This window comes from Mobula birostris, chromosome 9, assembly GCF_030028105.1.
Source record: "Mobula birostris isolate sMobBir1 chromosome 9, sMobBir1.hap1, whole genome shotgun sequence".
NCBI classification, from domain to species: Eukaryota; Metazoa; Chordata; class Chondrichthyes; order Myliobatiformes; family Myliobatidae; genus Mobula; species Mobula birostris.
Genome location: NC_092378.1, coordinates 49,380,351 through 49,404,032, shown reverse-complemented (window position 1 = coordinate 49,404,032; position 23,682 = coordinate 49,380,351). Strand labels below are relative to the sequence as shown.

The 23,682-nt window shown below is 42.6% G+C and overlaps 1 protein-coding gene across 5 annotated transcripts in view; it reads left to right on the top strand.

The window, feature by feature from the left end:
* Positions 1–23,682, top strand: part of large1 (LARGE xylosyl- and glucuronyltransferase 1) — a 442,193-nt gene that overhangs the window by 401,157 nt on the left and 17,354 nt on the right. For all 5 annotated transcript variants that reach the window (XM_072268022.1, XM_072268024.1, XM_072268023.1 and 2 more), the window contains 3 exons: positions 10,782–10,937; positions 16,376–16,539; positions 22,909–23,187. In XM_072268022.1, coding sequence (XP_072124123.1) covers positions 10,782–10,937; positions 16,376–16,539; positions 22,909–23,187 — 599 coding nt within the window. The remainder of the gene's footprint in view (positions 1–10,781; positions 10,938–16,375; positions 16,540–22,908; positions 23,188–23,682) is intronic.

The following is a 23,682-nucleotide window of genomic DNA, read 5'->3' as shown; positions in this document are numbered from 1 at the left end:
CTTAATATTGTTACCCATCTCCTCCATCCCCTTTTCCTTATATTGCCTACCATCCTATGTACAGGTGTTTTTGTAGAATTAAGGAAACTTTGAAAATCTTCAAAATCTTCAGGGGCTGTGCTATCAGGTCCAAGAAATTTAATCTGATTCACTGATTCAAAATGAAGAGTCACAATCATTTGGTTCAGAGTTCCTCACAAGTTCAACAAGTTTTTTGTGAATATGCCATAATTATGGCATCTGTAAAAACAGCCGTAAGAGTTCATTAGTGTTCGGTGACATTGATACAGGAATAAATGTTTCTGTGGAGTGCAATGGGGAGCTTCCTTCATCTTTGCATGTGTAAAGGTCCCTTTTCCCTCAGTCGATTGGACCAGGTTAAAGTTTGTTGAAAAGGCAAAGACTTGAACCCTCAACTTTCTGACTTTGTGGGGAGGGGGCAACACAACCACTCTGATGTTAGAATGATGACTCATAAGACAATAAGACATGGCAGCAGACATAGGCTATTCAGCCCATCGATCTGCTCTGCCATTTTATCATGTTTGATTTATTCCCCCCCCCCACCCAACCCCATTCTCATGATTTCTCCCTGTAAACTTTGGCACCCTTACTAATCAAGAACCTACCAACCTCCATTTTAAGTATACTCAGTGACCTGGCTTCCCCACCTGTCGTAGCAATGAATTCCTCAAATTCACCACCGCCTCTGGCTAAAGAAGTTCCTCCACCTCTGTTCCTTTTACTCCGAGGCTGTGCCCTCTGGACCGAGACTCCTCATTAGCTGAACAGTCCTTTGTGTCCAAACAAAATCTGCTGTGATCACAAGAAACTGCAGGGAGTTGTGAGAGTTGTATCATGAAAAGTGGCCTCACCTCCTTTCAATTTGTCTGTTTTTCTCACTGCCTGGGTAAAGCAGCATAATCAAAGATCCGCACATTCTCTCTTCTCCCCTCTCCCATTGGGCAGAAGATGCGACAGCTTGAACGCACATACCACCAGGCTCAAGGACAGATTCTATCCCACCGTTATCACACTCTTGAACGGACCTCTTGTACAATAAGCCTCGCGATCTACCTTGTTACCAGTTACCTGCACTGCACCTTGCGGTTGCTTTTCACTTTATTCTGCATTGTTATTGTTTTAACTTATTCTAGCTCAGTGCACTGTGTAATGATCTGATCTGTATGAACAGTATGCAAGACAAGCATTTCACTGTACCTCGATCCATGTGACAATAATAAGCCAATTCCAATTTCAATTCCAAACTAATGAAGCAATTATAAATTCAGAAGGAGCTGTTTCACCCAGGGAATGTATCAGATATGAGCAGCCTGCTGAGCCACGATGTTGAGGTGGGGATTGGTTTTGCCACATTATAAGTGAAAGCAATAAATGAGGATGTGAGGAGAGGATATGGTGAATGATGAAGACTGAGGGAAGCACATCAGTCGGATCAAATGACCTGTAAACACTATGGTTATAATCTTTCCAGATCATTGCTAGTGTTTCTGAATATGATATTAGTAACTAGAAGGGCATTGAATTGAAGCATAATTTCAGCCGAAGCTTTAAATAAAATCAATGGGCTGATTGATGACTGAAACTTCAGCAACGGCCTTCCTTTCTCTTTCTACAGAGTTTTTTTTTTCTCCACTCAAGCACAGAATCTTGGCTGGCTCTCAGTTGTAGTCCCAAAGATCATCAGAATCAGATTTATTTTTATTGACATATATCATGAAAGCCAGGAAACCCTGGAGATAACCTACATGGGCAGCATTTACGAAAGGAGAACAAGCCGTTTGAGATCATTCATCAGAACATGGCAAGATTACAAAACGTGCAGATTTTCAGTAGTGGAGAATTCATTAAAAACGTGTGCCTTTCATTTACCTTGACTTGAGTTAGCCCGGTATCCCTTGATTTCCATAGCAGTCTCTGTTGTGGATGTGCTCAACAATCAAGACTCTACACCTTGAGTAGGGAATCACACAGAATCACCACTCCATCCCCAGGAGAAAATATGGCTCCTTATCTCTGTCCTGACCCCATTGAAATTTTTGATGAGTTTCTTGGATTTCATCGAAATCCAAGCATTTCTCAACTTTAACGCATGGATTTGGGGAGTAGGTGGTCCTTCACTAAAGGGACGGGTAGTTGATCGGATATCATTCTACATTCTCAAAATAGAAGCAAAAAGTACCTGAGATTTTCCTGACTGACTCCATCTATTACATTAACATGAGGCTGGTCGAACCACCTTCGCAACACCTGTGTTCCAAATCCTTGTAAAATCACTTGCGTAGCAACTTAATTTCTTTTAATTAATAGAATCTACACCATTCTGAGTGAGCTGAAGATTGCATCTCTAATGGTACATCGCTCTTTTTAATGAATTATCTTGCAGATAACTAGTTATAGTAATAGATCAGAATGTGTTTCTTGTTGGAAAGAAAGTGCACTGCCCCCCATTACACAATACAATAGCCAGTACTTTCTCTTTATCCTGTAAGAACGAATGAATGGGGGTGAGCAGGCCAGAGTTCAGCAGTGCATCAAATTTGGTTCTTCACTTAAAGCTCCATAATCCTTGCCCTATCTTACTGCCTTATGACACCATGAAATACAAAGGCCGAATTAGTCAATTCCCCCTTTGAGTCTGTCCCACCATTCAATCAATTTTCTTCAATCCCTGTTCTCCTGCCTTCTCTCCGTAACACTTAGTCCCCTTACAAATCAACCCCTGCAGTAAAAGCACCCAATATCTTTGGTCTCCACAGACTACTGTGGCAATGAGTTCCAAAAATTCTTCCTCATCATAGTTTTAAAGGAATGTCTCTTTATTCTGAGCCTCTGCCCTCGGATCCTCGACTGTTCTACTAATGGAAACATCCACTCTAACTAGGCCTTCAGTACAGGATAATTTTCAATGTCATCACCCCCTCATCCTTCTGAACACCATCAAAAACTCAAAGCTTAGGCCTTTCATTCCTGGGATTATACTTGTAAGCTTCCTCTTGACCCTCTCCAGCACATCCTTCCTTAACTTTCACCTTCTCGTGATGTATTTTGGGGAAATGACTTCTGATTTAGATTTTTATTTTGGTTGAGGATGAGATGTCACTCAGTTGGTTGCATTCCTGCCTCTGATTCTGAAGTTTTTTTTTGTAATTTATTTTTTTTGATTGTGAAGTTCTAAGGTTCAAGACCTACCCTTTGAGGAATTAAACACAAGAACAAAAGATGTTCAGAGTTCAAATTAAAATTTGTTATAAATTTATTCTCAATAAATAAAAGAACAAGTTTTATGGTTTTGGTTTGTTTATTTTATTTAGCTTTTCTGATCGCATTTTAGGTCATATTTATACAAAACTAGAGAATATTCTATAGGGTTTACAAACTTTCTAGCACCACTGTACATGTCACCACAGCAACCCTCAGATTCATTTCCTGAGGCATACTGAGCAAATCTATAGAAGAGTAACTGTAAACAGGATCAATAGACAACAAACTGTGCAAATGCAGATATAAATAAATAGCATTCAATAATGAGCATGAAATAACAAGATAAAGGGTCCTTAAAGTGAGACCGTTGGTTGAGGGAACCCCAGAAGTAAAATAAGTGTAGTTAACCCCTTTTGTTCAAGAGCCTGATGGTTGAGAGGTAGTAACTGTTCCTGAACCTGATGGTGCAGGTCTTGAGAAACTTGTACTTTCTATCTGATGGCAGCAGCAACGGAAGAGCATGGCTTGGGTGATGAGGATCTTTGATGATAGATGCTGCTTTTCTATGGCATCGTCTCATGTAGATGTGCTCGATGGTTGGGAGGGTTTTACCCCTGTTGTACTGGACCAAATCCACTATCTTTTGTAGGATTTTCTGCTCAAAGGTATTGGTGTCGCCATAGCAGGCCATAATGGAGTTAGTCAACTCACTTTCCACCACACATCTACAGAAGTTTGCCAAGGTTTTTGATGACATGAGGAATCTCCACAGATTCCTGAGGAAGTAGAGGCACTGTCATGCTTTCTTTGCGATTATATTTATATGATGGTCCAGGACAAGTCCTCTGAGATAGTGACACCCAGGAATTTAAAGTTACTGATCTTGTCCACCTCTGATGATTACTGGCTCATGGCCCACTGGTTTCCCTCTCCTGAAGTATACTATCAGTTCCTTAGTCTTACTGACACTGAGTGAGAGGTTGTTGTTGTTACACCACTCAGCCAAATTTTCAATCTCCCTCCTGTATGTTGATTCATCACACAGTAGTGGTGTTATCAGTAAACTTGTATGTGGTTTTGGAGCTCTACTTAGCCACACAGTCGTAGGTGTAAAGCGAGTAGAGCAGGGGGCTAAGCTCAGATCCCCGTGGAGGTCCTGTGCTGATGGAGATTGTGGAGGAGATATTTTTGCCAATCCAAACTGACTGGTATACAACTAAGGAAATCCAGGATCCAATTGCACAAGGGTGGTATTGAGGCCCAGATATCGGGGTTTACTGATTAGTTTTGAGGGGATGATGGTTTTAAATGCTGAGCTGTAATTGATAAAGAGCATCCTGATGTATGCATCTTTGCTGTCCGGATGCTGTGTGAAGAGCCAATGAGATGATATCTGCTATAAACCTGTTGCTTCGGTAGGCAAATTGGAGTGGATCAAAGTTGCCACTCAGTCAGGAGCAGACATGCTTCAACACCAGCTTCTCAAAAGACTTCATTACTGTGGATGTAAGAGCCACTGGGTGATAGTCATTCAGACAGGATACCATGCTGTTCTTGGGCACCAATAGGATTGAAGCCTGCTTGAAGTAGGTGGATACCACACAGTGCCAGAGAGGGTTTGAAGATTTCTGTGAATATCAGACAGTTGGTCAACACAGGTCTTCAGTACTCGGCCAGGTACTCCGTCTGGACCGGATGCTTTCCATGGATTCACTCTCTTGAAGGCCTCATCTTCATCTTCAGACACTGAGACTAAAGGATCATCAAGAGACATGAGAGTAAGCGATGGCTCCTCCCTGCTCTGGTGGTCAAACCAAACGTAAAAGGCATTGAGCTGATCTGGAAGGGAAGCTCTGTTGTCCCCTGTGTCACAAGATTTAACTTTGTAGGAGATTATGGCATTCAAACCCTGCCACAGCTGTCGAGCGTTCTTCGTTGATTCCAGTTTAGTCTAGAATCTCCACTTCGCCCGAGAGATGGCTTTCTGGAGATCGTACCTGCACCTCTTGTAGAATTCTCGATCTCCAGATTTGAATGCCTCTGATCTGGCTTTCAGCAAATTGCAGATTCCATTCTTCATCCAGGGCTTCTGATTGGGGTAAACACTGAATGATTTTGTGGGGGCACACTCATTTACAGCTATTTTAATAAAGTTTGTAACGGCCCTGATGTAATCATTCAGGTCGTCAGATGAGTTCTCAAACACAGCCCTGTCCACTGACTCAAGGCAATCCTGTAACCGTTCCTCTGCTTCCTGAGACCACCTCTGTATAGGAAATAGAAGCAAGCTATTGGGCCTCTTTATGTCTCTTCTACAATTCAATACCTCCACTTGCATTAGCCCTGCATCTCTTGATTCCCCTAACAGTCTCTACCTTGGAGGTATTTACAGATAAAAACTCCGCAGCCTTCTTGGGTAGAGAATCCCAAAAAATCACCACCCCTAGGAGAAAATCCTCATCTCTTTCTTGATCCCTTTGGATTTTTTTTTTGATGAATCTCATAGATTTCACTGAAGTCCAAGATTTCCCAACCTCAGCTCACGGATTTGAGGAGTAGGTAGCCCACCAAAAAAAGATAGGAAATGGACCAGATATAATTCAACATCCCCAGAAGAGCAGCAAAAAGCTTCTGAGACTCACAGCTGACTCCATCTATTACATTAACATAAGGCAGGTTGAACCATCTTCACATCTCCTGTGTTCTAAATCCTTGTTGAAGCTCATGTAGCAATTTATTTTAATTAATAGAATATGCACCATTCTGGGTGAGCTGAGTTAATGCATACAAAATCTAATGGTACATTGCTCTTTTGTATGCATTACATGCGGATAGCTAGTTATGGTATTAAATTATAATGTGAGCCTTGTTGGAAAGATGGGGCACTGCCCCCAGTGAACAGTGCACTGCAGAAAGTGCCTATGCTTTCTCTATCGAGCAACCATTGAGCACATTTAGAAGGAGCAATGCCACAGAAGCGGCACCCATCATCGAGGCCACCCACTATGCAGAACAAGCTGTCTTCTCACTACTACCATTGGGTAGGAGGTATAGGAGTCTAAGTCCCACACCACCGAGTTCAGGAACTGTTTTACCCTACAACCAACAGGCTCCAGAGCCGAGCATAACTTCACTCACCTCAGCACTGAACTGCTTCCACACATACAGACTCAATTTCAAGGACTCTACAACTCATGTTCTCAGTATTAGTCATATATACTGTATGTGTGTGTGTATATACAAAAAATGTGTGTATCTGTGTGTAAACGTATGTATGTGTGTGTAAATATATATATAAATGTGTGTATGTGTGTTCTGCACAATTTGTCCTCTTTTGCATATTGGTTGTCAGTTTTTTTTGCATAGTTTTCTACAAATTCTATTATATTTCTTTATTTTCCTGTAAATATCTGCAAAAAATTGAACTTCATGTTAGTATATGGTGACATAGACATTACTATATAATAAATTGACTGTATACTGTAAGAAAGAATGAATGGAGTGTACTCAGCAACCAAGACTTCACAGCCTTCTTAGATAATGACAACCCCAAGAGAAAATATTTCTCATCCTTGTCCTGACCCTTTATTCTGAGACTGTAACCCCATGGTCTTAGACACTGCAGCCAGGGAGAGTGTCAGCTGACACCTTGTCAAGCTCATAGAGAATGCTGCATATTTCAGTGAGATCACCTCTTAATCATAAAATCTAGGCTGATGCTCCAGTGTAGCAGAAGTTCATTGTCAAACTTGCCATGACTGATTAGCCAAATAAAATGGGAGGAAGGAAATCATTTCTGGTGAGCAAGCTAATGCTTGTTCTTCATTCAACACTCACGCAGATTAGCCAGTTATTAGATTCCTGTTTGTGAGATATTGTTGCCTACAAATTGGCTGGTGAATCTCAGCAGTGCCTACACACCATTGCTTTGGAAAAATCAGCAGTCATGAAAAGTTAAAATAGGTAATGCTTACTGTTGTTAGCTCTTTTATAAGAGTCTCGCATCTTTGATGCTTTTGTCACCACAAGGTCTGTTTTTATTTTGAGCATTTGTATTAATTCTCCCCTCACTGACGTAACTCACATATCCATTTTGCTCTGTGTTTTCGAAGAACAGTTGAATTTCTCCCCAACAGTTTCCCTTCGACTTGCTGGAAAGGGATGGTTAGAGCTGTGTACTTTCTTACCTTCAGGGTTCAGCTGTCAGAGTCGGGTTTACTATCACTGGCACGTGTTGCGATATTTGTTGCTTCGCAGCAGCAGTACATTGTAATTCATAAAGATACTATAAGTTATAATAAGAAATATAGAAAAATCAATAAGTAGTGCAAAAGAAGAGCAAAATAGTGAAGTAGTGTTCATGGACCATTTAGTAATCTGATGGTGGAGGACAATGAAGTTGTTCCTAAAATGTTGACCATGGGCCTTCAGGCTCCTGTACCTCCTCTCAGATGGTAGTAATGAGAAGAGAGCATGTCCTGAGGCTTGGGGTCCTTAACAATGGTTGCCACCTTTTTAAGAACATTGCTTTTTGAAGATGTCATCAGTGCTGGAGAAGCTAGTGCCCATGATGAAGCTGGCTGAGTTTTTTTTCTGCTCCTCCGCATTGGTGTCTCCATCTCATACAGTGATGCAACCTGTTAGAATGCTCTTCACTGTATATTTGTAGAAATTAGCTAGAGTCTTTAGTGACGTACCAAATCGCTTCAAACTCCTGATGAAATATGATGGCTGGTGCGCCTTCTTCATAATTCATTCAATATATTGGGCCTAGGATAGATCTTCAGATGTTTTAACACCCAGAAAACTACTCACCCTTTCCACTACTGACCCCTCAATGAGGGCTTGTGTGTTTTCTCCTGACTTCCCCTTCTTGAAGTCCACGGTCATTTCATTAGTTTTATTGACATTGAGTGCAATGTTATAGTTGTGACACTACTTAACCAGCCAATTTATCTCACTCCTGTACGCCTCGTTGTCACCATCTGAGATTCTGCCAACAACAGTTGTGTTATCGGTGAATTTATAGCCAGCTTGGCGTTTGAGCTGTGCCGAGCCACATAGTTATGGGTGTAGAGGGAGTAGAGCAGTGAGCTAAGCATGCATCCTTGAGGTTGATTGTCAGGAAACGTTATTTCCAATCTGCCCTAACTATGATCTCCCAATGAGTATGTCAAGGATTGAGTTGCAGAAGGAGGTACAGTGGCCCAGGTTTTGAAGCTTGGTGGTTTGTACTGAGGGGGTGATTCTGTTGATCGCTGAGCTGTAATTGACAAGCAGCAACCTGATGCAGGTATTGCTGTTGTGCAGGTGGTCCAAAGCAGATTGCAGTGTGTCCTTTTCCTGGCTCCGGCAGGAGTTAATTCCAGCCATGACCATCCTATCAAAGCACTTCATCACAATAGACATGAATGCTATTAGGTGATAGTAATTGAAGTAGCTCACTCCTGCTCTTCTTGAGTATCGGTATGATTGATGCCCTTCTGAAGAAGCTGAGAACCTTCGACTGCAGCAGTGAGAGACTGAACCTTGATGTTATTGGCAGTGCCAGTGCCAGTATTTATTGCCCATCCTGAATTTAACACCTTGTTAGAAGGAAACTTCATTGTTGGGTCTGTAGTCACCTACAAAGCAAGCAAAAAAAGGCAGCAAACTTCCTTCTTTGCAGATCATTAGTGAGTCAAATGGGAATTTTTGACAGTCTCTTGGTTTACTTGAATTTACAAATCAAGAAAATGAATCTCAGGGTAGTATTTGGTGACATATGCATACTTTGATAATAAATTTACTTTGAACATTCCCCATGTGCTGCGGTGGGAATTGAACTCGTGTTTCAGAATCAATGGTTCACACCTCTGGCTGCTGTTCGCCAACTTAACTACTACCACACCATAGACACTGAGAGTCAAAACATGTATCAGAGGCCCCTACTGGGACATGATATCAAATGTCAAACATGTAGACATTTTAGCCCATCATACTATTGGTATTCGATCCATGCCTTATATCCATCTCCTTGGCTCCATTGCCTTTCATATCCTTGCCTAAATTTAAAAAAAGGAAATCATTAGAGATCCAGGAAGCCACAGATGCTGAAATCTGGAGCAACAACCATTCTGCAGGAGGTCAGGCAGCAGCTGGGGAGGGAAATGGACAGTTAACATTTCGGGCTGACACTCTTTATCTAGACCAATGAAGATGAAGCATCCAAATGAAGGGTCTCGAACAGAAACATTGACTGTCCATTTCCTTCCATAGATGCTGCCTGGCTCGGAGTTTCTCCAGCAGTTTGTTGCTGTTAAGTGTCCATTGGTTTGGAAGTTTACATTTGTTTCCCCCACTCCGAGGGGAGATATCTTACGTGTGATTCACCTCCACATAAAAAGGCACAGCCCAGAAACCGACCTTTAGCCCCCTTAAGTCAATGTAGACCATAAACTGTCTTCTTAACCAATATTAATAACATTTTTAATATGCTCCTCTCCCACCCCCCAAAAATGCCATCAACTCTCCCAGATTCTACTCATCACCTGCACACCAGGAGCAATTCACAGCGGCCAAATTACCCATATCTTTGGGATAAGAAAGGAATCGGAGGAAGCCCACACAGTGCAAACTCCACGTGCACCGCACCAGAGGAGAATCGAACTCCGGTCACCGGAGCTGGGAAACAGTGGTTCTTCCAGCTGTGCCACAGTGCTGTGTTGTTTGAAGAAAGGTTTCAAATTGTAAAACCATAGGGCCATAAAACCAATAGACATAGGAGCTGAATTAGGCCATTCAGCCCCTCGAGACTGCTATGCCATTCAATCATGGCTGATTTATTATCCCTCTCAAACTCATTCTCCTCCCATCTCCCTGTAACTTTTGATACCCTTACTACCCAAACTTATCAACCTGGGCTTTAAATGTATTCAATGACTTGGCCTTCACAGTTGTCTGCTCATAAATTCCTGCTCATCTCCTTTCTGAAGGGACATCCTTATATTCTGAAGCTGTGCCCTCCAGTCCTGGACTATCCCACTATTGGAAACATCCACTCAACGTCCAATCTGTCTAGGCCTTACAATATTCGGCAGGTTTCAATGAGATCTCCTCTCGTTCTTCTAAACTTCAGTAAGTACAGGTTCAGAGCCTTCAAACACTCTCATATGTTTAACCCATTCATTTCAGGGATCATTGTGTGAACTTCTTCTGGACCCTCTCCAATGACAACACATCCTTTCTTAGATGTGGGGCCTACAGCTGCTCATAATATTCTAAATATGGTCTGACCGATGAGCATAAAGCCTTCAGCATTACATCCATGTTTTCCTGAAGAAGAACCTTGTCTCTAGCCGAGTTCAGGGATAACTAATACTGAGAATCTGACTTGGTAATCATGTGTGTTCCCTGTTGAAGAGTCACTGATTTAATATCAGCAGACAGCCACAGTCTGTGGCAGTGGAAGCCTGCAGTAGCTGTGGAGCCAATGGATCTGCTTCTTATTGTACACCCACGTCCCTCTCATGCTAACTTGAAACATGGGACCTTGACCTGCCTTTGTTTCCCCGCAGGTGATCCACTGGAACTCTCCCAAGAAACTGCGAGTGAAGAATAAGCACGTGGAGTTCTTTAGGAACCTTTACCTGACGTTCCTGGAATACGACGGGAATCTCCTGCGCCGTGAGCTGTTTGGCTGCCCCAGTGAGATCGACAAGAACAGTCAGAATGTAAGTGGAAAAGACAGGAAGAGGCTGCCTGAAGCTCCCTCACACTGTTTGAGTGGGAGCCCTTCGATGCACTGTATCTGTTCCTATGTTTAGCCTCAATTGGTAGCAGTCACGCCTCTGAGTTTACAGGTGGTGTGTTCAAGCCCCATGTAAGGCTTTATTGTGTCACCTAGATCAGGGGTCCCCAACCTTTTTTGCACTGCGGACTGGTTTAATATTAACAGTATTCTTGTGCACCGGCCGACGGCGGGGGGGCGGGGAGTGTAATCACTACCAGAATATAAGTGGTAGGTCAACTATAAATCACTTATAAGCGGCTAATACACTCAATTTTGTTTCTAAAAGGGTTTATCAAATGAATTTAATATTAAACACACAGCACGTATTTTCCTCGCATGAATATAATGATAAGTCAATTATAAGTCGATAGCATCATAACATTTTAAGTAACGTTTGGATATTAAACACACAGTGCATATTTTCCTGGTATGAACATATAAAATGATTGCAACACACCAATATGGCTGAATCAGTGGGAGCCCTGGGCTTAATTCCCACAACAAGACGGTGCCATCGAGGGGTGATGGGGGTTCTTTATGTCCAGTGTATTCCACTTCTCAGAGATATGATGTTGGAAACGGAAGCAACGTTTTCAGTGCTTTCATGGCTATCTCAGGATATTTACCCTTGTCTTGGATCCAGAATGCCGGCAGAGATGTTATGTCAAACATACTTTTCAGCCCGTTGTCATTTGCGAGCTCGAGGAGTTGATCTTCTTCCTGCGCTGACATGGGGATGACGCATGCATAATGACCTCACGTATGTAATGACTTTGCGTGCGTTCAAGTTCAACAGTGGGCGTGACAGGGAATGAGGAAAGGTGCAGCTGACAGATTACAGGGTTACCAGATTGGCTTTTTCGGCGCCAAAGTCCAGAAATCTGGCCTTTCCCCCAATGTGGTTGGCGTCAGAAAAATCATTTGGCTTTTTGGCTTTTTCCTCGCTTTTTTACATGCTAAAATTATCTGCAGGAAAATTACATACCATCCTTTTTCTAAAACATTTTCCTTTAAGAAAAATGTTTTTTGGTCCGTTACATTTGACAATATTTCTGCCGCCAAGAGTCTGGGCAAGAAGGTGCCAACCGGCAAGTCATCAACACGGTCACGTCGCCGAATCATATCGTTTCCTCGCGGCCCGGTAGCACATGCTTTGCGGCCCAGTGGTTGGGGACCATTGACCTAGATCAGCCCATCAGTGCCCTTCAGAAGGAGCCACCCCACAGTCTGAGATGTGCTCTCTACAATGAGAAATTAAAATAAGATTCAGTCTTCCTCGGGCCTCACAGAATGGTCAAGCTGTCCCTTGTCCTCACCAACATTTATCCCTCAGGCAGGATCGCGTGAAACAAATTCCTGGTCTTTTATCTCCTCACTGTTGTTCTAGGGGCTCGTTGAAATTAACTCTGGCACAATTGCGCTCAGATTCTCCAGTTTACAATCCTGGCCTCTGGGGCATATTGTCCCCGAATTCTCAAAGATGTGTGAATCAGTCAATTAATTGGCTCATGTAAATTTCCCCTCGTGTGCAGCTGACTGGTTGAATGTTGGGGGTGTTAATAAGAACTTGGGCAAAATAGGTTACAGGGGAAATGAATATAGGGATGGCATTGCTCTGTGGGCTGGCATGGATTTGATGACCAAAATGAGATCCTTTGCTGTAAAACAAAAATAGATGGAATGTAGACGAGGTCAGAATGGCAGATATCTTCCTGTTTAGAGAATCAATGCACCAGTCGTACAGTGTTTCAGTAATCCCATCACTGTCGCTGTGATCAGATTTGTATCCCCAAATTGGTGTAATTTTTGGGAGTTAAACTCCCCAGGTACCACTCTTGCAATTGAACTTGGAACCTGAACACTACCTGGGGGGCAGAGACCCTGCTAGAGTTTAAGAAGAGGAAGAGAGCACGCCGCAGGAGTTTGCGGAAAGTTTTGGAACTGTCATACAAGTTAATAGTGCCTTGAAGTTCTGTCACCTAATGCTTCACTCATTGAAGGAACCTTAGTATCCCCAGAGTGGGAAGAGATGAAGTCCAGTTGAAGATCATTTTACATCACTGTAAACATTTGATAGGCTACTTCGTTCAGTCACCACTGACTGAAGCCCCACAGCCTCATTTCTTTTGGAACAGTGTGAGGAACTTGGCCTAACCTGTTCCAGAAACCATCGTCATCAGGTGTTTCCGTGGTAAGTACATAGGCTTTCACAGCTCCATGCAGCATTGCAGTCACTGAATGTCCTGTACTTAGCTTAGATCCTTGCATCCACCGCAACTGCTTTTAACTTGCTACTCTTTCCATGGCACTACGTTCCCAAACCCCATCTCCCCAGGTCCCTCTGATCTTCCTGAGCCCCTCAGGCCCCAGGTAATTCCCCAACCATTCAGACTGCTTCTTAGCTCGATTTTGGATTTTCCTGCCAAGGAAAACCATCTCTCAGCATCCACCTCCAGACCTCCTCTATTTCGATAACATCACCTCTAAACTCCCAAGGAGCAAAGGCCTCACTTGCCCAACCTTTCCCCTGAAAGCACCACATCCATCCTAGAAAATCAGCCCAGTCAAGCATCCCTACACTGCCTTCAACTGAAGTGCATCTCCCGTGAAACAAGTAGACTTAAACTGTCTGAAATGATCGTGCCCAACCCCTGTACAGATGTAGCAGGACTCTCCTCCTTTACGACTCCAATCCCAATTATTTCTTTGGACTTCCGAGCAGTACGTTGTACATCAGTGAAAATGTTACATTTTGTGTTCAAGGACACCTACAATAATGCACCACAGCATTCTGTGATCTGCCTCCACTTAAACATAAATAACCTCACATTTACCTGCACTATGATCAATTTGCCAAATGTTTTCCCACTCTCATCACCCACCTACGATCCCTTTGCAGAATCTGTCTTCCTCAAAAATTGTGCTCCCGATCCAGATTTATCATCACTGGCATTTATGACATTAAATTTGTTGTTTTGCGGCAACGGTGCAGAGCAAGGACATAAAATTACAATAACGTGCAAAAATGGTGCGAGAAAACTAAAAGAATAACATTCAGATATCTGATGGTGGAGGGGAAGAAGCTCTCTTTAGTTTATCTTTGTATACTCTCTGCCCCTTTGTCTCAGTTATTATCATGGATTGTAAATAGTTGTCCTGCTGGTGACCTCTGTGGCACCTCATTCATGACATGAAAACTCCAACCTTCAAAATATCTTAAGCTTACCTTTCCCATGTTGGCCAGTCCTCTTTCGTGCTAATGTATCACCTCCAGCTGCACTTGGAGATCATACCTTCTGTATTAACTTAGAACAGCATAGCACAGGAATAGGCTTTTCCGTCCACTGTGTCTGTACTGTACCCGATGTTAAATTAAATAAAATCTCTTTGACCTGCACATGATCCATATCCCTCCATTCCCTACATATTCATGTGTCTATTTTACACTAACCCTGGCAACCCATTCAAAGCACTTGCCACTCCCCATCTAAAAAAAAGCCTCGTACATCTCTTTTAAATATTCCCCTCTCGCGTTAAATGCATGTCCTAGTACTTGATATTTTTACCCCGAGTAAAGAAGATTCTGTCTACTCTATATGCCTTTCATAACCTTATGAAATCAGTTCTCCACTAAGCCTCCAAGTGCTCCAGAGAAAATCAGGGATGTTTGCTCAACATCGCCTTATAGCTCATACCCTCTATTCCAGGCAGCATTCTAATAGATCTCTTCCACACCCTCTCCAAATCTTCCACATCCTTCCTGTAGTACTAGTACCAAAAATGTGCAAGGTGTTCTGAGTCCAAATAACCAAAGTTTTATAAAGAAAAATACAACCATGCCAAATGCCATCTTTATCACCCTATCTGATTGCATGGTCACTTTCAGTGAGCTGTGGACTTGGACCTCAAGGTACCTCTGTCCATCAGTGTTGATAAAGAACCTCCCATTAATTGTATAATTCCCTCTCACATCAGGCCTCTCAGGGTTTAACACCTCATAGTTGCTTGGATTAAACTCCATCTGCCATTTTTCTGTACGTATCTGTAAATGATCTGTACTCTTCTGTATCCATTCACAACTTCACCAATGTTGGCTACTCTGCAGTCATTCTAGACTGTTCCTGCTCCTTGCATAACCTTTGATCTGAAACTTTATTGATGTTGGTAAGAAATCCAGAACTACGTTATGTACTTTTTCTGTCCTGATTGCAGTCGCAAGAAATATTGATGATTTTAACATAGATTTTCCCTTATATTATATTATGTTGACTTCTCTTGTTTACACTACGATTTGCCTAATGACCTTCTGCTGTCCGTTTAATAATGGATTCCAGCAGTTTTCCAATGACTAACTTGCCCAAACTTCCTTATGTCTCGTTCCTTCCTTAAATAGTGGTGTTACACTTATGATTTTTCAAACGTCTAGGAATTCTCTAGAATCTAGGGAATTTTGGAAGATCACAGGCAATGCATTCATTATCTCTGCAGCCACTTCTTGTAACACCGTAGAATGTTACAAGAAATGAATAACCTTTAAATCCTTGAAGCAGGAAGAAGATTGAATATTTGATATTCAAAATGTTTTAAATTATATCATAGCTTGAAAGAAAAGAATTGATTTTATTGCAAGGAGGACATAATCATGGCTGGAAGACCACAACGTAGAGCACTCAAGAGAGGAATACAATGCTGAAAGACTTGGAGATGGTTCTAGTGGCTAGAACTTTAATGATGCAGATCCAAAAATCAGAGAGATGGATGTATCCATGCCCAAGATGGTTGATCAGCTTTTACTTGCCCCATTTACTCTGTTGATGCTGATGATAAATCTAACAGTGCAGCCATTTCAATTTCAGCACAGCCTTAGCCAAAACCTTGACTTGAGGGAGGGGGAATTGCAGCTGCAACTATTTCAATACCTTTTTATGAATGAGGTGCAGGTCAGGAAATTCTACTGCACAATATTTGCTTTCCACGTGCTACATGATATGAAATTAAACTTGTGCAATGGTGTTCGAACAATGAGAAAAGCATGGTTTGTTTGGTCATTTTGGTCACCAGTTTATCCAAGTGTATGTGAGATGTCTGCTGGACATGGTCTTTGCCAAGTGCCAGATCGGGGCCACTTTTCAGAGTGGGCTAATGGACATGTCAGACTAATCAGGGAGCTGCCTCCTCTCTTTCACAAGCTTCAAAGTAAATTTACAATCAAAGTACATACGTGCCACCATACACCACTCTGAGATTCATTTTCCTGTAGGCATTCACAGTGGAACAAAGAAATACAACAGAGTCAATGAACAACTACACACAAAGACTGACAAATAATCAATGTGCAAAAGGAAAGCTCGGTTACTGGTATATTTTTCTGTTCCTCAGCTTCAGAAGCAGTTGTTGGAGCTGGACGAGGATGATCCCTGCTACGAATTCCGGAGGGAACGATTCACCGTCCATCGCAATCACCTCTATTTCTTGCACTATGCATTTGAACCATCGGCAGAACAAACTGAGGTCACGTTAGTGGCCCAGCTCTCCATGGACAGGTCAGATAGCTTCCTCCTTTCTATCACTTCGTGTTCTCTGAGACGAAGGATGGTTGAGATGAGAAACACAGCAATTTGCTCAGGAGTACTACTGTAAATATAATTAACTTAGCTTAAAATGCCAAGGCCTGTGTTCATCTTTCAAACCAGGCACCTCAGTAAAACAAACAGTGCCGATTTATTTTGGGTGATCCCATGCCAGCCTGAAAGAAAGGTTATCCAGTCTGGCGGTTCAAGTCCTGATGCCTTTCCTGAAAGTAGTAGGTCAAAGAGGTTTTGGGATGGAGATCCTCAACAATACTTCAGGCCCTTTCGTATACAATGTTCCCAAGTAAATGTCACAAGCGGCGGAGAGGAGGTGGTGGAGAGGGAAACTCCAGTGATCCGCTCATGGTGGTTTTTACTATCCTCTGTAGGGTCTTGTGGTCCGATGCCTTGTAGCTTCTGTACCACTCAATGATGCAGTCAGAGAGAATACTCTTGACGGTGCTGCTGTAGAAAGTTGCTGGGATGGGGAACCCCTGCATGCCTCAGTCTCCTCAGAAAGTGCAGGCACTGCTGCGCTTTCTTGACTAATGGCGAGCTGTTGTGGGTTCAGGTTAGATTGTCCCCTGAGCCGTACAAGTCCAATGAGAGGTAGAACCAAGTGTAAAGATGGATCTCGACTTCAGCTCCATGTCATTTTGCTACCAACCCCGGTCAACTGCTATCCCACCCCTCCCCACTTTTTACCTTTCGCGTATTGGAAGTCCTACAAAGTGTGGATGTGGAGAGGATGTTTCCTATCATGGAGGAGTCTAGGATCAGAGGGCACTGTGTCAGAATACAACGATGTCCCTTCAGAACAGAGGTGAGGAAAAATTTCTTTAGCCAGAGGGTGATGAATCTATGGAATTCATTGCTGTGAAGGGAAGTCATTGGATATATTTAAGGCGGAGATTGATCAGTTTTTGATAAGTTAGGGTGTCAGAAGTTATTAGGAGAAGGCAGGAAAATGAGCCATGATAGAATGTCAGAACAGACTTAGTGGAGCAAATGTGCTTATTCGGCTCCTGCATCTTGTGGTCTAATTGGGATTCTAGTTCCAGTGTTATTTGATTCAGGTAATTGGATGTCAGCTAGGACGATACAAAGAGATGATGCCAGCTGAGAATGTGTCACGATTGTGGTGAAATAACACTGTCTCCAAGGGCAATGTAGACTTCCTTCCGATGCCCAGTACTACTCCTATTCTCCATGTACCATCCAGCCAGCAGTTGTTATTACTGTCTGGTCTAAAGGCCAACAATCCACGAAAGTTTTCAGTTCATTAGAACTACCCTGTTACTACAGTATTGCTGGCCGTGCCACACGCCAGTGAGGGCAAGAATAGGCAGAAAAATGTGTGGCTGAGGATCTGGTGCAGGGGGCAGAGATTCAGATTTCTGGATCATTGGGATCTCTTCTGGGGAAGGTCTGACCTGTACAGAAGGGATGGGTTACACCAGGGGGGACCGATATCCTTGCGTAAAGGTTTGCTTGACCTGCTGGGGAGGGTTTAAACTAATTTGTTAGTGGGATGGGAACCAGAGTGATAGGGCTTAGGATAGGGCTCTTGGTGTACAAGCAGAGGCAGTGTGTCGTGTCAGGAAGGACAGGAAGATGATGGGGCAAAATTGCAGTCAGTAGGATGAATTGCAGTGTAAAAGGGGGACGAAATCAAATAGGCTGATGAATACAGGACTGGAGGTGTTATATTTGAATGCACACAGTATATGGAAACAGGTGGATGAGCTTGTAGTACAGTTAGAGATTGGCAGGTATGACATCGTGGGTATCACTGAGTCATGCCTCAAAGAAGATTATCGTTGGGAGCTTAACATCTAAGGATACACATTGTATCGAAGAACAGGTAGGTGGCTGAGAGGGTGGCATGGCTGTATTTGAAATCAAATCCTTAGAAAGAGGTGACTTGGACTGAAAGATGTAGAATACTTGTGGGCAGAGTTGAGAATCTGCAAAGGTAAAAAGACCCTGATGGGAGTTATATACAGGCCTCTGAACAAAAGGGTAATGTTACGATAGCTATGGGGGGATTTCAATATGCACGTGGATTGGGAAAATCAAGTTGGTGCTGAATCCCAAGACAGAGAATTTGTAGAATGCATATGAGATGTATTTTAGAGCAGCCCACTAGGGAATCAGCTATTTTGGATTGGATGTTGTGCAATTGATTAGTGAACTTAAGGTAAAGGAACCCCTAGGAGACAGTGATCATAATACGATAGAATTCACCCTGCAATTTGAGAGGGAGACGCTAAAGTCAAATTTATCAGTATTACAGTGGAGGAAAGGGAATTACAGGGGCATGTGAGAGGAGCAGGCCAAAATGGATTGGAAGGGGATACTCACAGGTTTGAAAGTAGAGCAGCAATGCCTGGAGTTTCTGGGAGCAATTCAAAAGACAGTATATATACATCCCAAAAAAGAGTATTCTAAAGGCAGGATGATGCAACTGTGACTGACAAGGGAAGTCAAACCCAACAAAGAAACAAAAAAGAGGGCATATAATATGGCAAAAATTAGTGGGAAGTAGGCAGATTAGGAAGAAATATGAAGGTAAGCTAGCCAATAATATCAGAGGAAACCAAAAGTTTTATTCAGATATATAAAGAGTAAAACAGAGGTGAGAGTAAATATTGGACACTAGAAAATGATGCTGGAGAGGTAGTAATGGGGGAGCAAAGAAATGGCAGACAAACTGAATAAGTATTTTGCATCAGTCTTCACTGTGGAAGACACGAGCAGTATGCCAGAAGTTCAGGGGTGTTAGGGGGCAGAAGTGAGTGTAGTTGCTATTATGAGGGAGAAGATGCTTGGGAAACTGAAAGGTCTGAAGGTAGATAAGTCACCTGGACTAGATGGACTCCACCCCAAGGTTCTGAAGGAGGTAACTGAGGAGATTGTGGAGACAATAGTAATGATCTTTTAAGGAACAATAGATTCTGGCATGCTTTTGGAGGAATGGAAAATTACAAATGTCACTCCACTCTTCAAGAAAGGAAAGGGGAAGAAGAAAGGAAATTACAGGCCAGTTAGCTTGAAAAGTGTCCAGGATGATGTTGGAGTCGATGGTTAAGCATGTGGTTTCAGGATACTTGCGGGGCACTTGATTAAGTAGGCTAAAGACAGAATAGCTTCCTTAAGGAAAAGTCTTGCCTGCCAAATCTTTTGGAATTCTTTGAGGAAATAACGAACAGGATAGACAAAGAAGAATCTGTGGATGTTGTGTACTTGGATTTTCAGAAGGCCTCTGACAGGGTGCCACACATGAGGCTATTTAACAAGATAAGAGCCCATGGTGTTAAAGGAAAGATGCTGACACGGATAGACGATTGGCTGATTTGCAGCAGGCAAAGAGTGGGAATACAGGAAGCCTTTTCTGATTGGCTGCTAGTGACTAGCAGCGTTTCAGAAGGAGAGTCTCAGCCTGAAACATCGACTGTTTACTATTTTCCACAGATGCTGCCTGGCCTGCTGAGTTCCTCCAGCATTTTGTGTGTGTTGCTTTGCATTTCCAGCATCTGCAGATTTTCTCATACTAGTGGTGTTCTGTAGGTGTCGGTGTTAGGACCGTCACTTTTTGAGTTGTATGTCATTGATTTGGGCGACTGAATTAATGTCTCTGTGGCCAAGTTTGTGGATGATACAGAGATAGGTGGAGCTGTAATTAATGTTGAGGAAGCAGGGAGTATTCCGAAGGATTTACACGGATTAGGAGAATGGGTAAAGAAGCGGCAAATGGAATACAGTGTCAAAAAGAGTACGGTCATGCACTTTGGTAGAAGCAATAAAAGCATGGACTATTTTCTAAATGGGGAGAAAATTCAGAACTCTGAGGTGCAAAACGACTTGGTAGGTTAATTTTCAAGTTGTGTCAATGGTGAGGAAGGCAAATGCAATGTTAGCGCTTATTTCAAGGAGACTAAAGTATAAAAGCAAGGATGTAATGCTGAGCCTTTATAAGGCTCCAGTGAGGCCTCACTTTGATTATTGTGAGCAGTTTTGGGCCCATTATTTAAGAAAGGATGTGCTGACATTGGAGAGGGTTCAGAGGAGGTTCACAAGCATGATTACGGGATTGAAAGGGTTATGGTGTGAGCAGCGATTGATGGCTCTGGCACTGTACCCACTAGAATTCAGAAGAATGAGGGCAATCTCATTGAAACCTATCAAATGTTGAACAGCCTGAAATCTAGGTCTGAGATAGAGTGGATGTGGAGAGGATGTTTCCTCTGGTAGGTGAGTCAAGGACCAGAGGGCACAGCCTCAGCATAGAAGGATGTCCATTTTGAACAGAGATGAGGAATTTCTTTAGTCAAATCTGTGGAATTTGTTGCCACAGGCAGCAGTGGAGGCCAGGTTGTTGGGTGTATTTAAGACAGGTGTTGATAGGTTCTTGATTAGTCATGGCATGAAAGGTTACAGGGAGAAGACAGGGAAATGGTGTTGAGAGGAAAATTGATCAGCCATGATGAAGTGACGGAGCAGGCACGATGGGCTGAGTAGCCCAATTCTGCTCCTGTGGTCTTATGGTCTACATTTTGTGATACGTGTACTTGGACTTCAAACTTCTTTGGACTTCCACAATTTCCAAGTTTTCACATTAACACTATTCTTTGCATTTCTGGCCAGATGCTAACTGCATTTCATTGGCTTTGTATCTGTACTCGGCACAATGACAATAAAGTTGAATCTCATCTCATCTAATCTAATCTTAGGTAATTCACAGAAGGTCAGACCTTCTGCCAGCCAAGACCACACTGTCTTGTCACCAACTGAATTGTCTCACTGTTGATTTGTTTCATCAGTATCTGTTTACATTTTATGTAACTGTGTACACTGCTTGATATTATCATCAAACTTTGCATCATCACAACTAAGATTTATGGTCCTCTTTTATCTGTGATTGATAAATCTGATAAATAATTGAGTTCTAAATACGGATCCTTGAGAGAGGTCACAAGGTACTTCTTTCTAATTGCAAGACATACCCATTATTTTTTCTGTCTCCTTCAGGACACCCATCTCCAAAACACGGCAGTAATTCACTTTCAGTTTCAGTCATAAACATGGAGTACCACAGCGCAGAAACAAACCCTTGGCACAACTAGTCCATGCTGGCATGTTCTTTTCTGCCTAGTCCCACCACCTGCCTGCACATTGACCATGGCCCTAAATATCCTCATCATCCACGGACCTACTCAAACTTCTCTTTGATGTTACAATCGTGCCTGTGCTCACCACTTCCGCTTGCAGCTTGTTCCACGTTCGCACCATCCTCTGAGTGAACAAGCTTCCCCTCAAAATCCTTTTTTATGTGTTTCACCTTTCACAATAGACCCTTACTTCTAGTCTCACCCATCCTCAGAGGGAAAAAGAAAGCCTGCAATGTATTTACCCATCTTTACCTCTCAGAATGTTGTATCCCTCTATAAGATCGCCCCTCATTCTCCTACACTCCAGGGAATAAAGTTCTAATGTACTTGACTTTACCTGTAACTTATGTTCTCAAGTCCCAGCAACATCCCTGTTGATGACTTTCCTGTAAGTAGGCACACAATACTCTAAATTCAGCTTCACTAATATTTTGTACAACTTCAACATTACAAAACTCCTGTATTTGAACCCTGACCAAATATCTTCTCAAATTCTACGGAAACGATAATCAGAAGACTTCCCCATACCTCAACAGAAGTTATTTTATCATATTCAATTAGATTTTTTAGCTATGACCTAGCCTTCAGATCCACGTTCGATCTTTCTAATTAGATCAGGTGTCTCTTAAGTCTCAGTCACTGCATCCTTAATTATAGATTCCAATAACCATTGTTAAAATTACTCATCTGGTAATTTTCTGGTTTCTCTCCCTCATCTTTCTAAATAGAGCGATGATTATATTTTCCGATCTGAAGGGACAGTTTCTGAATCGAAAGAGCTTTGGAAGAATTTGCCTCAAGCAGCTGTAATTTCCTGAATTACTTTTGACGTCCATGGGGTGCCGAGGAATTGTTAGTTTTTACTGCTACAATATCTTGAACACCGATTCTTGCTAATGGTAACATTAGTGAGCTCCAGTCCATATTAGTTTTACAAGAATATCAGATATTCTTTCCTTCTCCTCAAATGTGATACCAGCACAAAATCCTTATTTGCCATTTCCTTATTTGCTGTCTTTATTTTATGTCCCAAATTAACATTATAATCTAATATTCAATGTCTCACTCCATTACTGTGAATATTGTGTTAATTTTGCTGTCCCTCGTGTTTTTTGCTGTTGCCCATTGTACCCAGTTGACAAGCTGTGCTCCTGTCTGCCTCTCTCCACAGGCTGCAGATGCTGGAGGCGATCTGTAAGCACTGGGAAGGGCCCATCAGTCTGGCCCTCTACCTGTCTGACGCCGAGGCCCAGCAGTTCCTCCGCTATGCACAGGGCTCCGAGGTCCTCATGAGCAGGAGCAACGTCGGCTACCACATCGTCTACAAGGAAGGGCAGTTCTATCCCGTCAACCTGCTGCGGAACATAGCAATGAAACACGTCAACACGCCCTACATGTTTCTATCTGACATCGACTTCCTGCCAATGTATGGTCTCTATGAGTACCTCAGGTATGGATACAGTTGGAGGTCACCCATGTACAGTCTTAGTATCTCAGGAACGGAAACAGTGGCAGGCTGACCAAATAAGAGTCCGGGACCTGAAGCATAGTTACACAGATTTCTTAGTACCATCCCAGACTGATACAGAACACAAATGGGCTCTCTGCAGCCCAGCACGTCCACTTTGACTTCTTTGCTCATCTGTGCTAATCCTAAGCAACACACATAAAATTATAGAGGAAGCCAACAGGCCAGACAGTATCCATGAAGGGTCTCGACACAAAATTTTGACCGTATTTTTCCCCTCGCTAGATATTCCGCCAGCATTTAGTGTGTGTTGCATCCACAGAATCACCTGTGTACACTAATCCTATTTGCCTGCATTAGGACCGTATCCTTTTATTACCTTCCCTCTTCAAATGACAAACTAAATCCCTCTTGAAGTAATTGATTCTGATACCACTATTTTCCATGGTAGGATGCTCCAAATATCAACCACTCCGC